This window comes from Cricetulus griseus, chromosome 2 (genome assembly GCF_003668045.3).
Source record: "Cricetulus griseus strain 17A/GY chromosome 2, alternate assembly CriGri-PICRH-1.0, whole genome shotgun sequence".
Classification (NCBI taxonomy): domain Eukaryota; kingdom Metazoa; phylum Chordata; class Mammalia; order Rodentia; family Cricetidae; genus Cricetulus; species Cricetulus griseus.
In genome coordinates, this window is record NC_048595.1 from 414,100,032 (window position 1) to 414,114,630 (window position 14,599).

At 38.8% G+C, this 14,599-nt stretch overlaps 1 protein-coding gene across 1 annotated transcript in view; it reads left to right on the forward strand.

Moving 5' to 3' along the window:
* Positions 1-14,599, forward strand: part of Bmpr2 (bone morphogenetic protein receptor type 2) — a 101,709-nt gene that overhangs the window by 80,062 nt on the left and 7,048 nt on the right. Inside the window, exons 9-11 of the mRNA XM_027396998.2 lie at positions 23-170; positions 7,424-7,560; positions 13,915-14,087. Of these exons, the coding sequence (XP_027252799.1) occupies positions 23-170; positions 7,424-7,560; positions 13,915-14,087 (458 nt within the window). The remainder of the gene's footprint in view (positions 1-22; positions 171-7,423; positions 7,561-13,914; positions 14,088-14,599) is intronic.

Sequence of the window (14,599 nt, forward strand, 5' to 3'; positions counted from 1 at the left end):
AATACCACTTTTAATTTACCAGGTTGGCACAATTCGCTATATGGCACCAGAAGTGCTAGAAGGAGCTGTGAACCTGAGGGACTGTGAGTCAGCTCTGAAGCAAGTAGACATGTATGCTCTTGGACTCATCTACTGGGAGGTGTTTATGAGATGTACAGATCTCTTTCCAGGTAAGAGCTGCTGTTAGGTTTATTTGGGCTGTTTTGTTTTTATTTATTTTGGTTTTCTAGACAGGGTTTCCCTGTGTGGCCTTGGCTGTCCTAGAACTAGCTCTTTAGACCAGGCCAACCTCAAACTCCAGAGTGCTGGGATTAAAGGAGTGCTGGCTTACTAGTATTCTCTATGTAACCCAAGCCAGTTTCTAACTTGCTGTACTCCCCGTGCCTCTGCCTCCTAAGTGCAGATTTACAGGCATGCAGACCACTTGCAGAAAAGTGTTTGTGTGTGTGTGTGTGTGTGTGTGTGTGTGTGTGTGTGTGTGTGTGGTGTACATGCCCATATATATTCACATTTGTCATCAGATATCTTCTTAATGGCTGTTTGCCTTTTGAAACAAGGTTTCTCACTGAAACCTGTAGCTTATGGATTCAGTTAGACCTGCTAACCATCAAACTCTAGGAATCCATTTGTTTCTACCTCCCCAGCACTAGTATTATAGGTACACATTACCAGGCCCGACTTTTTACATGGGTCCAGGGGATCTGAGCCCTGGATCTCATGCATTATAGCAAGCACTTTAGTAACTGAGCTGTATTCCTAGCCACCAGAAGCTGTTTGTTTGTTTTAAAAGTACTACAATTAGAGCTGGAGAGATGGTTCAGAGGTTAAGAGTACTGGCTGCTCCTCCAGAGGTCCTGGGCTCAATTCCCAGCAACCACATGGTGGCTCACAACCATATATAATGAGATCTGGTGCCCTCTTCTGGCCTGCAGGAATACATGCAAACAGAACACTGTATACTAAATAAACAAATCTTTAAAAACAAAAAGTACTACAATTAAAGGGTGACTATTACTTTTGTTCTAATAAACAATTAAGAGCAATATTAATGGTTGGAGTGTGGCTCAGAGGTAGAGTACCTGCCTCCCATTTGTGTCTTGGGTTTAATCCCCACAAAGGGCATTAAAAACCCCTCAGGTTAAGTCTTGTTTGCAGAACAGTATTTTAGCATATAAATATCTTTGTTTGTATATGTGTTATGTGTGTGTATAAATGTACATATATATGATGATTTAATATAGGATAGATTATCATGGCTGGCAGGAGTAAATTGGCACAGACACGATAGAAATCAATATGGAGGTTTCTTCAAAATGTAAAAATGGGACTACCATATGGGCTGGCAAGATGTTTCACCTGGTGAAGACTCTTGCTGCACAGACCTAATGACCTGAGTTCATTCCTCAGAACCGATGTAAAGCTGGAAGTAGAAACTCTACAAACTTGTCTGTCATGGGCACACACACATGCACAAAAAAATAAATAAAATTTAGTAACAACAACAACAACAACAAAAACCATAGTATATGATCAAGCAGTGTAGGTGGATTTTTTCTGTTCTGCCTGCCAGCTCCCAAATAACCACACAGAGACTTATGATTAATTATGAAAGCTTGGCTGATAGCTGCTTACTCTGCATTCCTAGCATCTTCTCCCTTCTCTATGTCATCTGTGTCTGAAAATACTGCCTTTCAGATTTTAATTAAACCAATCAGAGTGACACATCTTCACAGTGTACAAAAAGATCATTCCACAATACAGCAATACCACTTTTGGGTATATTTTTAAGTCCTTTTGACTGAGATATTTACCCATTTCTGTTCATTGGTGCACCAATCATAATAGCTAAGAACTGGAATCAGGTGATGGATAAAAGAAAGTGTGTGTGATGGAATTTTGTTCAGCCATGAAGAAAAAGGAAATCATGACACTAATAAGAAAATGCATGAATCTGGAAATGACTGTGCTATGTAAAATAAGCCACCTCAAACAAATACCACTCAAACAAATACCACATACTTTCTCTTATATGCATACTCTAAATACTAATTTTTAATTATGGGGGCATGTGTGGGCTTAGGTTCTGAAACTAGAGTCCATGAGAGGAGAGGAAGAGCTCTCAAGATCGGGAGGGAGAGAGTAATAGAGTATATGTAACATGTAAACAGAGGGGACTAAAGGGTGGGGATGGGGGAGGGAAGAGGGATATAAATATAAAGAGCAAAGTATGTATGGAAATGTCATAATGAAACCTATTACTGTCGGGTGTAGTGATGCATACCTGTAATCCCAGCACTTGGAAGGCAGAGAGGCAGGTATCTATCTGAGTTAAGAGGCCAGTGAGTTTCAGTACAGCCAGAGCTGCATAGTGAGACCCTGTTTTGAAAAAAAACGAGGAGGAAGCAGCAGCAGCAGCAGCCCATCACTTTATATACTAACTCCCCCCCCCCCCAAAGAGTTTCTCTGAGTAGCCCTGGCTGTCCTGGAACTAGCTCTGTAGACCAGGCTGGCTTCAAACTTGCAGAGATCTGCCTGCCTCTGTTTGCTGAGTGCTGAGATTAAGGGCATTCGCTGCTTGTATGCTAACTTTAAAAACTAATAAATAGAATAGGAAGGATTATAAAAGTTTAAAATTCAGAGTTAAATTTTTTTGTTTAGTGATTAGAATCTTAGCATTATGAAGAGAGTTCTAGAGATGGATAATGGTGATAGTTGCACGATGGGAATTGTATCTAATGCCACAGAACTGTACACTCAAAAATGATTAAAATAATAGATTTTTGTACTCAGTATTATTTTTACAACAATTAAAAAATACAAACTAAAAATCACATTGAGATACTTACTATTACTGTACAAATATCTGAGAAAACAAAGGAAGAAATTTTGACTGAAGTTTTAGAGATCGCAGTTCATAGTTGCTATCAGGAGCGTGTGGCAGAGGAGCTTCTTAATGGGAGATGGGAAATAGGGATAGTCTAGGCAATACATATAACTCCAGAGGTACCCTCCCACAACCTACTTCCTCTTACTGATCCCACCTCTCGAATTTTGCCATGTTTCAATTATTATATTGTGAGTTATCAAAGGATGAATCAAAGGGATGTTCATTATGTCATACCTCTTACGATCTAAGCATGTCTAGAAATGTCCTCACAGACACCCAGAATGTTTGATTCTCCTAGGTACTTCTTAATCCAATCAAGTGGATGATCAATATTAATTTACTATCACAATACCTATAATCTTGCCATAGAAGTGGATAAGAAGAACACATTAAGAGTAAATTCAAGACAGGCATTGGTGGTGTATGACTTTAATCCCAACACTTGGGAGGCTGAGGCAGGTGGATCTCTGTCATTTTGATGTCATTCTGAAGGTCTACAGAGCTAGTTCTAGGACAGCCAAGGCTGTTACACAGTGAAACTCTGTCTAGAAAAACAAACAAGAAAAAAAAAAAAAAAACCAGTAAATTCGGTCAGGCAATGGTGATGCATACCTTTAATCCTAATCCCAGCACTCAGAGGCAGAGACTGGCAGATCTCTTGAGTTCAAGGCCAGTCTAGTCTACAGAGTAAACTCCAGGACAGCCAGGAGTATGCAGAGAAATCCTGTCTAGAACAAAACAAAAAACAAAACAAGAGAGTGAATTCAAAGAAGGAATCTGGCTTTAGAGAAGTATCTAGAGGTCTGAGAAATAGAGTAGCAGCCAGGAACTTAGATGTTGTTTTTAGTCAGAAGGATGATTTAGTTACAGGGAAGTTTGAAAAGGAATATTGATAGATAACTGAAGAATTTATTTATTTTTTTATTTTGTTGTTTTGTTTTTTTGAGACAGGGTTTCTCTGTGGCTTTGGAGACTGTCCTGAAACTAGCTCTTGTAGACCAGGATGTTGTTATTTTATTTTTTACTTTTATGATTATCTTAGTTACTGTTCTATTGCTGTGAATAGACACCATGGTTAAGGCAATTACTATAAAAGAAAGCATTTTGTTGCAGCTGGCTTACAGTTTCAGAGGCTTAATCCCTTATCCTAATGGTGGGAGCCTGGCAGCAGGCATTGTAGGCATGGTGCTGAGAGGAGCTGAGCTACACCTTGATCCATACCAGGAGTGAGGGGAGACTGGGTCTGGCATGGGCTGTTAAAACCTCAAGGCCACCCCAGTGATAGTCACGTTGCTTTTTACAAGACCACATCTACTCCAACAAGGCTGCACGTCCTGATCCTTCTATTCCTATCAAAGAGTTGTGCTCCCTGGTGACTAAATATTCGAATATATGATCCTATGGGGGCCATTGTTATTCAGTGATTTTAAATTTTTATGTGTATGGGTGTTTTACCTGCACATATAAATGTGCACATGTGAATACCTGATGCCAGTGGAGTTCAAAAGTAGCCATTAGATACCCTGGAACTAGAGTTATAGATGTCCCCATGTAAAGTACTGGGGACTAAACCCAGGTTCTTTGCAAGAGCATCAGCTGTTCTTAACCACTGAGCTATCTCTCCAGCCCCAAGAATTTATCATTTTTAATGAATATTTGGCTATAGCGGCATGCATACAAGTGCTTGCCTTCTACAGCATTAGAAATTAGTCTTCAGGTACGTTTCAGGTTTTCAAAAGAAAATAAGTTAAAAGGACTTCCCTTAAACAATCCAATAACTATAAAGTCTTAAGAAAATCTGTTAAGGCTAATATCTCCCATCATCACAGGAGATTAACATCTTTAGTCCTCAGTCTATTAATAAAGTTAGCTCCAGATAAGTATTTATTGAAAAACTAGATTTAGGACCATAATATTTAGTGGGATTTTTCTCTGCTGAGTGATAATTCAGTCTCTCCTCTTAAATTTAAATTTGGTTGTAGTTGTTGTGCTAAATCCTGGCTTTTTTGTTGTTGTTGTTGTTATTTTTTTGGTTTTGGTTTTTTGAGACAGGGTTTCTCAGTGTAGCTTTGGAGGTTGTCCTGGAACTCGATCAGTAGACCAGGCTGGCCTTGAACTCACAGAGATCCACCTACCTCTGCCTGCTGAGTGTTCAGATTAAAGGTGTGTGCCATCACTGCCCAACTTTTCTTTATTTTCTTAACATGAAATCAGAATTCAGGTATAAGTTTAAGTATTAAATGTTTCTTATAATACTTAACTCCTAAATTTAATAGCAGTCAAAACTATTTTAAAATACCTCTCTAGTCTAAGATATAGTCCCATGTTAGAAAACTTAACTTTAAAAAGCTGTCCAGGCGGTGGTGCCAGGAAAGGCTCCAAACCCCCCCCCACCCCCCCAAAAAAAAGAAAGAAAGAAAAGATGAAAAGGCTATGCAGGGCTCAGTGTTGAAGAGTGTACTGAGAATGTTTAAGGCCTTAAGTTTGATCCCCAACACTAAAGAATAAGTTAAGTGAAATGTCTGTATAGCATTAAAACTATTTCAATAAAATTTGAGACTATCTAGATATTAATAATATATCATGCCTTATGAGGTCATTGGCTTTATTCTCATTCAGCCAGAATGTATTAAATATCACAAATTTTCTGTTTTGTTTTGCTTTGGAAATAGGGTTTCATGTATTCCAGGCTGGCCTCACATTCCTTATCTAGCCAAGGATGGCTCTGAACTAGATCCTCCTGCTGTCACCTCCTAAGGGATAAGGTTACAGGTGTACAACACCATACCAGGTTTGTGCAGGGCTGGGACTAACCTCAGGACTTCTGAATGCTAGGTGGCACTCTACCAACTGAGCTCTACCCATGGTTAGTCCTGTAAAAAATTATAACAATAACTATGTCATTGTTTAATTCTTCCTCTTAAAAAGCAGTATTTAAATTTAGAATTTTACAGCATCACTATGTATTCTACCAGTATTTGATAACTGTGTGTGCCATCAATAGGTACAATTTGCTGCTTATGATGAATACTTCTGACTTTTACAAAATGTGGTAAAGTGTATTTTTAAGCATACTGAAGCTGGGCAGTGGTGGTGTACACCTTTAATCCCAGCACTAGGGAGACAGAGGCAGGTGGATCGCTGTGAGTTCAAAGCCAGCCTGGTCTACAGAGTAAGTTCTAGGACAGCCAAGGTTACACAGAGAAAACCAGCCTTGAAATAAACCAATAAATAAATAAATAAAACATACTGAGCCATACAGAAGATCCCATAAAACTAACACATAAAATCCAATGGCCAGCCAGGTGTTGGTGGCACATGCCTTTAATCCCAGCACTAGGGAGGCAGAGGCAGGTGGATCTCTGTGAGTTCGAGGCCAGCCTGGTCTCCAGAGCAAATGCCAGGATAGGCTCCAAAGCTACACAGAGAAACCCTGTCTCGGGAAAAAAAAAAAAAAAAAATCCAATGGCCTAAAGCAGTGGTTCCCAACAATCCTAATGTTGTAACCCTTTAATACAGTCCCTCATGTTATAGTAACCCTCCTTAGCCATAAAATTATTTTTGTTACTACCTCGTAGCTGTATTTTTTCTGTTATGAATTATAATATAAATAGTTTTTGAAATAGAGGCTTGCCACGTGGGTTGAGACCCACATGTAGAGATCCACTGTAGGCCAGGAACCTTGGCAAAGGACACAAGAGAACTACAGTCTTCCTGGCTCCTCACTACCACTCTAATGTATTAAAATAACAAGATAGAAGGGATGAAGGTTAGGGCATTTTGGTTCTTATCTTGGCTTCATCTCTTCCTTGGAAAAGTCACTTAACTCTTGTGTGTTTCAATCTTCCTGTCAGCATAATAGTAATGTCTGCCTTCCTTATCTCACTGGCACAACAATAAAAAAGTTATAATGACCCAGTTGAAAAAAACTCCATAAAACATGGCAAGATTTTATTTCTATTTGAATAGTCAAAACAATCCTTACATTCTTACCCTCTATCAAGGTATAGATAATTGTATGTTTTTATAATCTATGCAGCAGAGCCCAAATTATTAGAATACTGCACTGCATTTAAAAACAAGGCTTGCTGGGGGGTGGTGGTGCATGCCTTTAATCCCAGCACATGGGAGGCAGAGGCAGGCAGATCTCTGTGAGTTCGAGGCCAGCTTGGTTTACAAAGCTACACAGAGAAACCCTGTCTCAAAAAAACAAACTAAACAAACAAAAAAACGAGGCTCAGTATTCAAGCATATACTTTGCATGTTTAAGGCTTAGAGTTTGCTCCCCAACACCAAATAATAAGTTAAGTAAAATATCTGTATGGCATTGAAACTACTATTTTATTTATCAGTAAAATTGAGACTGTTCTAAATATTAACAATACACCAAAAAAAATAAAGTCTCTTAAATTTGCATATATGCTTACGAGGGTTTAATATATATGATTTCTGTGCTCATTTGATACTAGAAATACCTCTTCTATTTTGTCCTTTATAATAATTAGAAATTCTATCATTCTTTCTCTAAATACACAGGTGAATCTGTACCAGAATACCAGATGGCTTTTCAGACAGAAGTTGGTAACCATCCCACTTTTGAAGATATGCAGGTTCTTGTGTCTAGAGAAAAGCAGAGACCCAAGTTCCCAGAAGCCTGGAAAGAAAATAGCCTGGTAAGAAAAAGAGGACTTCTGACTAGAACTAGATAAGTCTAAATGTTCTTGAAGCAAAAATAGAAGCCACCTAGCTGTGGTGATTCATTGCTGTACCCTACTACTGGGCGAGGCAAAAGAATCACACATTCAAGGCCAGTCTGGGCTTCAGTGTAAAACATTGTCAAAGACTGGGTATTGGTGGCACAAGGCTTTAATCCTGGCACTCGGGAGGCAGAGGCAGGTGGATCTCTGTGAGTTCGAGGCCAGCCTGGTCTATAGATCGAGTTCCAGGACAGGCTCCAAAGCTACATAGAGAAACCCTGTCTCAAAAACAAAAAAAAAAAAACAGACCAAAACAAACAAAAAAACCTAAAACATTGTCAAAGACAGATTGGGGGTGGTGGTGTAGAGGTAGGTATATAACCAACTTAATATAAAAAGTTAATTGAAACAAAAACATCAGAATTGTGTTTATGTAAGCATTCTTCTACAACAGAATACAGAGCTTGGACTCATAGGAACCACACATACTATATTCATTGCCTTAAGCCCTTGCTGTTTGGGAAAGCTTGTTTTAAAAAACACCATCTGGTGGATTCCCTGGTTCTTTGTCATCTTTCTTTTTTGTTCTTTTTAGGTTCTACCCAGGAGAAACATTTTTTTAAAAATCTATGCCTTTCTCTTATAAATAATTTTTCTTCTTTTGATGAAGTTCCATTTAAGTAATGTATATTATTATGTGTGTTGGGTGTTAAACATTACAATTCTTTGCATGTTTAAAAACTTTCCATCTTAGTGATATCACATATGAGTAATACATCAGCAGAGTAATGGTTTCCAAAGTTGTTAAGATGTCCTCTAGACTCCAGTCTTCATAATGAGAATTTGGATGTAGGCCAGTCTTTCTCCATTGTTGGGCCAGGTGAGTATATGCTGTGGTGTACATTTGGAGGTCATAGGACACCTTGGCAGTCAGTTCTTCCTCTCTACCTTATTGAGACAGGGTCCCTCTTTATTTCTGCCACACTGCTTGCTTCCAAAGTACCTAGCCATGAGCTTCTAGGCAGTTCTGTCTCATCACAATCTCACAGTACAAGTGCTGGGATCATGCTGTACATAGCACGAGTCCTTTTTTAAATGGGTTCCAAGGATTGAACTCAGAACTCAGGTTGTCAGGCTGGCGTGAATAATGCTTTTACCTACCAACCTATCTCACACAGACCCTCCATTGCTTTTTTGTTTTATGTTTTATCTTTTTGTTGTTGTTGTTCTTTTGAGACAGGATCTCATTAAGCCCAGACTGACCTCAAACTCCCTACATAGCTGAAAATAACTTTGAACACCTTATCCTCCTGCCTCCACCATTCTCATGTTGGCTGTCTTAGTTACCGTTCTATTGATGTGTAGAGACAAAATGATCAAGGCAACTTATAAAATGATCAATTGGGGGCTTGCTTAAGTTTCAGAGGGTAGGTCCATGGTCATCATGGCAGGAAGCATGGTGGCTGGCAGGCAGGCATGATACTGGATCAGTGGCTGAAAACTTACATCAGATCCATAGGCAGCAGGCAAAAAGAGTGAGACTGAGCCTGTTTTGGGCTTTTGAAACCTCAAAGCCCACCCACCCCTAGTGACGTACATCCTCAGTCAAGGCCATATCTCCTAATGCTTCCCAAAGAACCAATTTTGCCATTGAAGTTTTGAGATTTCACTTGGGTATATGTTAGCATGGATCTTTTCACACTTTTTTCCTGGAAATCTATTGAATAGATTTTTCAGTTTGAAAATCCAAGACTTTCCTCAATCAGGAGTTCTCTAATATTTATTTTAAAATTACTTCTTATGTTTCTTTGTTCACTCATTAAACCAATTTTTTTGTTTTGTTTTGTTTTTTGTTTTGTTTTTTCGAGACAGGGTTTCTCTGTGTTGCTTTGGAGCCTTTCCTGGAACCTTGTAGACCAGGCTGGCATCGAACTCACAGAGATCCACTCCTGAGTGGGGGGATTAAAGGCGTGTACCACCAACACCCACATTAAACCAATATTTAACCACCTGACATTCCAAGTCTGAATTTCTTCCTTGTATTTCCCACTTATTTTTTGTTTGGGAAACAGGGCTACATGAGTCCATACTAATTTAATTTTGTAGCTGAGGACAACTGAACTCCTGCCTTTACTTCTGAAGTCCACATGCTACTACCATGATGATTTATGTGGTGCTGTCGATCTAACCCAGGGTTTGAATTTCATGTATGCTCACACTCCACCAACTGAGCTGCATCTCTGGCTTCCATCTGGTTTTCATTGTTGTTCTAATTGTTCAGCATTTGCTCAGCTTTACCTTTTGAGCCATCCATTAATTTCTCACTAGCACTATTGTGTCAATTATTTGTTTATTATATTTTTAATTTCCTGGGATGGCAGGATGGCTCCTCAGGTCAGGGCTCTTGCCACCAAGCCTGATGATGTATTTCAGCCCTTGGAACCCAAAGATTGAAAGGAAAGAACTGACTTACGAAAGTTGTCCTCTGACCACCACGTGTACACCATGACATTTGCCATTCTCGCCCAATAAATAAATAAATAAATTTTTTTTTAATTAAGTTATTGCCGGGCGGTGGTGGCGCATGCCTTTAATCCCAGCACTCAGGAGGCAGAGGCAGGCGGATCTCTGTGAGTTCGAGACCAACCTGGTCTACAAGAGCTAGTTCCAGGACAGCCTCCAAAGCCACAGAAAAACCCTGCCTCGAAAAAAATAAATAAATAAATAATTTATTATGTATACAGTATTCTGTCTGCATGTATCCTTGCAAGCCAGAAGAGGGCATCAGCTCTCATTACGGATAGTTGTGAGCCATCATGTGGGTGCTGGGAATTGAACTCAAGACCACTGGAAGAGTAGCCAGTGCTCTTAACCTCTGAGCCATCTCTCCAGCCCAAATTAAAATTTTTTATTTCAATTTCTACAGTGATATTTTTATGATGACTACTTCTGAATGTATTTATTACATCATTATACTTAGTACAAATTATTTTTATATATTATAATTAAGTAAGAAATATGCAGAAAGTTAGTAATTTAAATCATTTTCCTTTATATTTTCCCATCCCAGTTACAGATCACCTCAATAGAATAGAATGTTTTCCTTCGCGTCATATCAGAAACCAGAGAGACCCTGTGTATTTCCATTCAGATAGGTTGACTTTATCTTATTGGTCATCTTTGTTAATAGATTAATCTTAAAGCTAGCTTATGTTTCAAATGAGATTAGAATCTTTAAGTATGTGCTATTGAAGAGCTTGTTAAGTTCATACACCATTGCCTTCAAATTGCAGTTTTTGCTGTGCATCTTGGGTAGTTCCCTAAGAGGCCCAGATAGTAGGTAAGAGTATGAACTGTACTCTACCAGGATTCCCCAGAGCTGCTGACCTCATAGAAAACTGTCTATGAAATCTCTGAGAATTTGTTATAATAAATTGGAACTTCATCTTTTCGTCTTCCTTAAATTGTTTTGTTTCACTGCAACAACTAAGATTTATTCTTTTGAAGTATTTGTTGGCAACCGTACCATAGTGAGATATGCAGGATATGCAGATTTACCTGAAAACTTTTTACTTCTGATTTACATGAAGTTGCTAAGTAAGGGATTTTTAATACTTGGTTTACCTCCAACAAATCCATTTAAACTTGATATGGTACAGCCAAAAAGGAAAAAAAAAAATTCTCTGCAGTCTACTTAAAGTATAAACTATATACTTTCTCTCTAACTCTAGTTTATTAAAATGACTAAAGGTTTATTTATTCTTTAAAAAAAAAGGAAGAGGTATTTTAAAAAAAAAAATGCTGTTTAGGTGGGCTTAGTGGCATTCTTTCTCTAACACTTGGGAAAGAGGCCGGCAGATCTCTGTGAGTTGGAGGCCAGTGTAGTCTATACAGTGAGTTCCAGGACAGCCAGAGCTACATAGTGAGACTCTGTCTCAAAATAAACCAAAAAACCAAACCAAACCAAAACAGCTTATTGACTCTTATAGTTATCTGTAATTACTTTTTAAATTTCAGTGTGGAAAGGCCCATTTAACTTTCTTACAGGGCATGTCTACATAGTGACTTCCCCAGATTCAATATCTGAGACTCCTAATTTCTTCATTATTGAAGAATTTTTTTGATATGTAATTCCTTTTTTTAGGATTTGTTTATTTATTACATATTCTGCCTCCATTCATGCCTGTATACCAGAAGAGTGCACCAGATCTCATTATAGATGGCTGTGAGCCACCATCTGATAACTGGGAATTGAACTCAGGATCTTCCATCTCTTCAGCCCCAATATGTAATTCTTCTTAACAATTGTTTTCTATTTCAATGCTTAAATATGCCATACTTGTGCCTTCTGGGTTCCAATGGCTGTTGATCTTACCAGAGTCTTGTTTTAGTTTCTCATTGTCAGGATCTCTGTTCAGTTTTGGTTTATGGCACTTCAACTGAAAGTTGTCTTATCATGGAGCTATGGGAGTCATCCTACCTAGAGTTCATCAAGGTTCTTGGGTATATGGATAAACTTGAGTTTCACATCATGTGTTCATGTACTCCTGCCCTTTTCTCTTCCCCTTCTATAGCTTCTATCTTGTGTATTTAGTATGTTTGTTCCTGTGCTAAGAATTACTTCTCAGTAGTCTAGTTTCTGTTCCTTTTTCCTCATTCTTTTGACTTCTATACTCAGACTGAATAACTTTGTTTTTCCATCTTCAAATTCACAGGTTCTTTCTTCCTTCTGCTTATTATCTGATGTTGAACCACTCAGATAAACACGAATATTTGTTATTGTGCTTTAAAATATCATTTTAAGTCTTTTAAAAAAATAGTGTCTTTTATTGTTACTCTGTTTATTTCAACATCACTTTCTTAGGATGTGAGTGCTGAAGAGAAAGGTCAGTAGTTAAGAGTACTAGCTGCTCCTGCATCAGCTCTGGGTTCAGTTCTCATCTGTCTATCTTAGGCCAGGCATGGTGACACATGCCTTTTATCCCAGCAGTCAGCAGGCAGAGGCAGACAGATCTCTCTGAGTTCAAGGCCTGTCTGGTCTACAAAGTGAGTTCTAGGACAGCCAGGGCTACAGAGAGAAACCCTGTCTCGAAAAACCAAAACAGAAAACAAAAATGTTTTCTTACATTTAGTTCTTCACCCATTGTTTTCTTTGCGCATATTTAAGGTGGTTCACTTGAAATTTTTGATACCTCTAGTGTCTGTACTTCCTCAATGTCTGTTAAGATTTTATTTTCCTATAAATAGACAATACATTCTTGTTTCTTTGCATTCTTTTTGCTTTCTGTTTGTTTTTAGGCAGGATCTCCTGCATTCCAGTCTGGTCTTAAACTTATTCTAGGATCAAAAATATCCTTGAACTCCTGATCTTCCTGCCTCTACTTCCCAAGTGCTAAAATTTCAAGTATAAGTCCCTAAAACCTAAATAGATAAATAAACAGAATAAATAATAAAATAAAGAGCTGGGCACAGAGACACACATCTTTAATCCCATCACTCCAGAGGCAGAGGCAGAGGCAGGTGGATATCTGAGTTTGAGGCCAGCGTGGTCTACAGAGTGAATTTCAGGACATCCAGGGCTACACAGATGCAACTTATGTTTTAGTATGTTACATCTAGTTAAGTATGCTTCATTTCAGCCTTAAACTTTAAATAGATTAAAGGAGGGCCCTAATACAAGTCAGTCACAAGATCAGGAGAGACGAGGGACAGACGGATGGACGGATAGACAGACAGACAGACAGAGGGGAGAATACATACACCATGTAATACTTAAGATGAGTATTTTTTTTTGCTACTGCAACATTCAAAATATATAATTTTTTTAGTTTATTTATCTATTTATTTTGGTTTGATTTTGAGACACGAGTTTTCTGGCTGTTCTGGAACTCAATTTGTATATCAGGTTGGCCTTGAACTCACAGAGATCTACCTGCCTCTGCCTCCCGTGTGCTGGGATTAAAGGCATGCACCACCCTTACCCCCCAGAATATTTTTTAGTTAGTTAGTTAGAAAATGTTAGTTTGGAGCCTGGCATGGTGGTTGCCTTTGATCCCAACACTCAGGGGCAGAGACAGGTGGATCTCTGAGTTGAAGGCCAGCCTGGTCTACATAGTGAATTCCAGTACAGCCAGGGCTACACAGAGAAACCCTGTCTTAAAAAAAAAAAAAAAAAAAGACAAACCCAAAAAAACTCATGCATGCACACACACACACACACACACACACACACAATTAAAAAAAAACCTGATTTTCTTTGGCATGTTTTAAATTAAAATCCTGAATACAGTTAAAAACAGCATGCTGTCTGATGTCTATTTTGTGTTATAGGCAGTGAGATCACTCAAGGAAACGATTGAAGATTGTTGGGACCAGGATGCAGAGGCTCGGCTCACTGCACAGTGTGCTGAGGAGAGAATGGCTGAACTTATGATGATATGGGAGAGAAACAAGTCTGTGAGCCCAACAGTCAACCCAATGTCTACTGCCATGCAGAATGAACGGTAAGACCCTGTGGGCTTGTAGCTACCACATGGTGTTGGCAACTGAGACCAAGTACAGGACAGGAAGTAAACACTGCTAGGCCAGCCTAATAAGTGTAGTAGCTCATATAGTACAAGGGTATCATTTCCTTTCAGTATTCCCAGTCTGGAGGCCAGAGGTATAAGATCCCTCTAGAGCTGGGATTAGGCAGTTGTGAGCTGTGGTGCTGTGAACTGAATTCAGGTCCTGTACAAGAGTAATGCATGCTCTTAAGCACTGAGCCTTCTCTCTAGCCCCTCTGTATTTCCATCCTTGCACTGAAAATATTTATTTGATATGAGTACAAAGCAGAATCTGTAATTTTGTATCTAAAGATACAGTAAAAGAAATTACTCTTTATTAGCCAGTCATGATGGCACTTGCCTTTAGCATTTGGATCTCTGAGTTCGAGGTCTACAGAGCAAATTCCAGGATGGCTAGGGCTACACAGAAAAACCCTGTCTCAAAAACCCAAAAGGGGGAAAAAAAATGT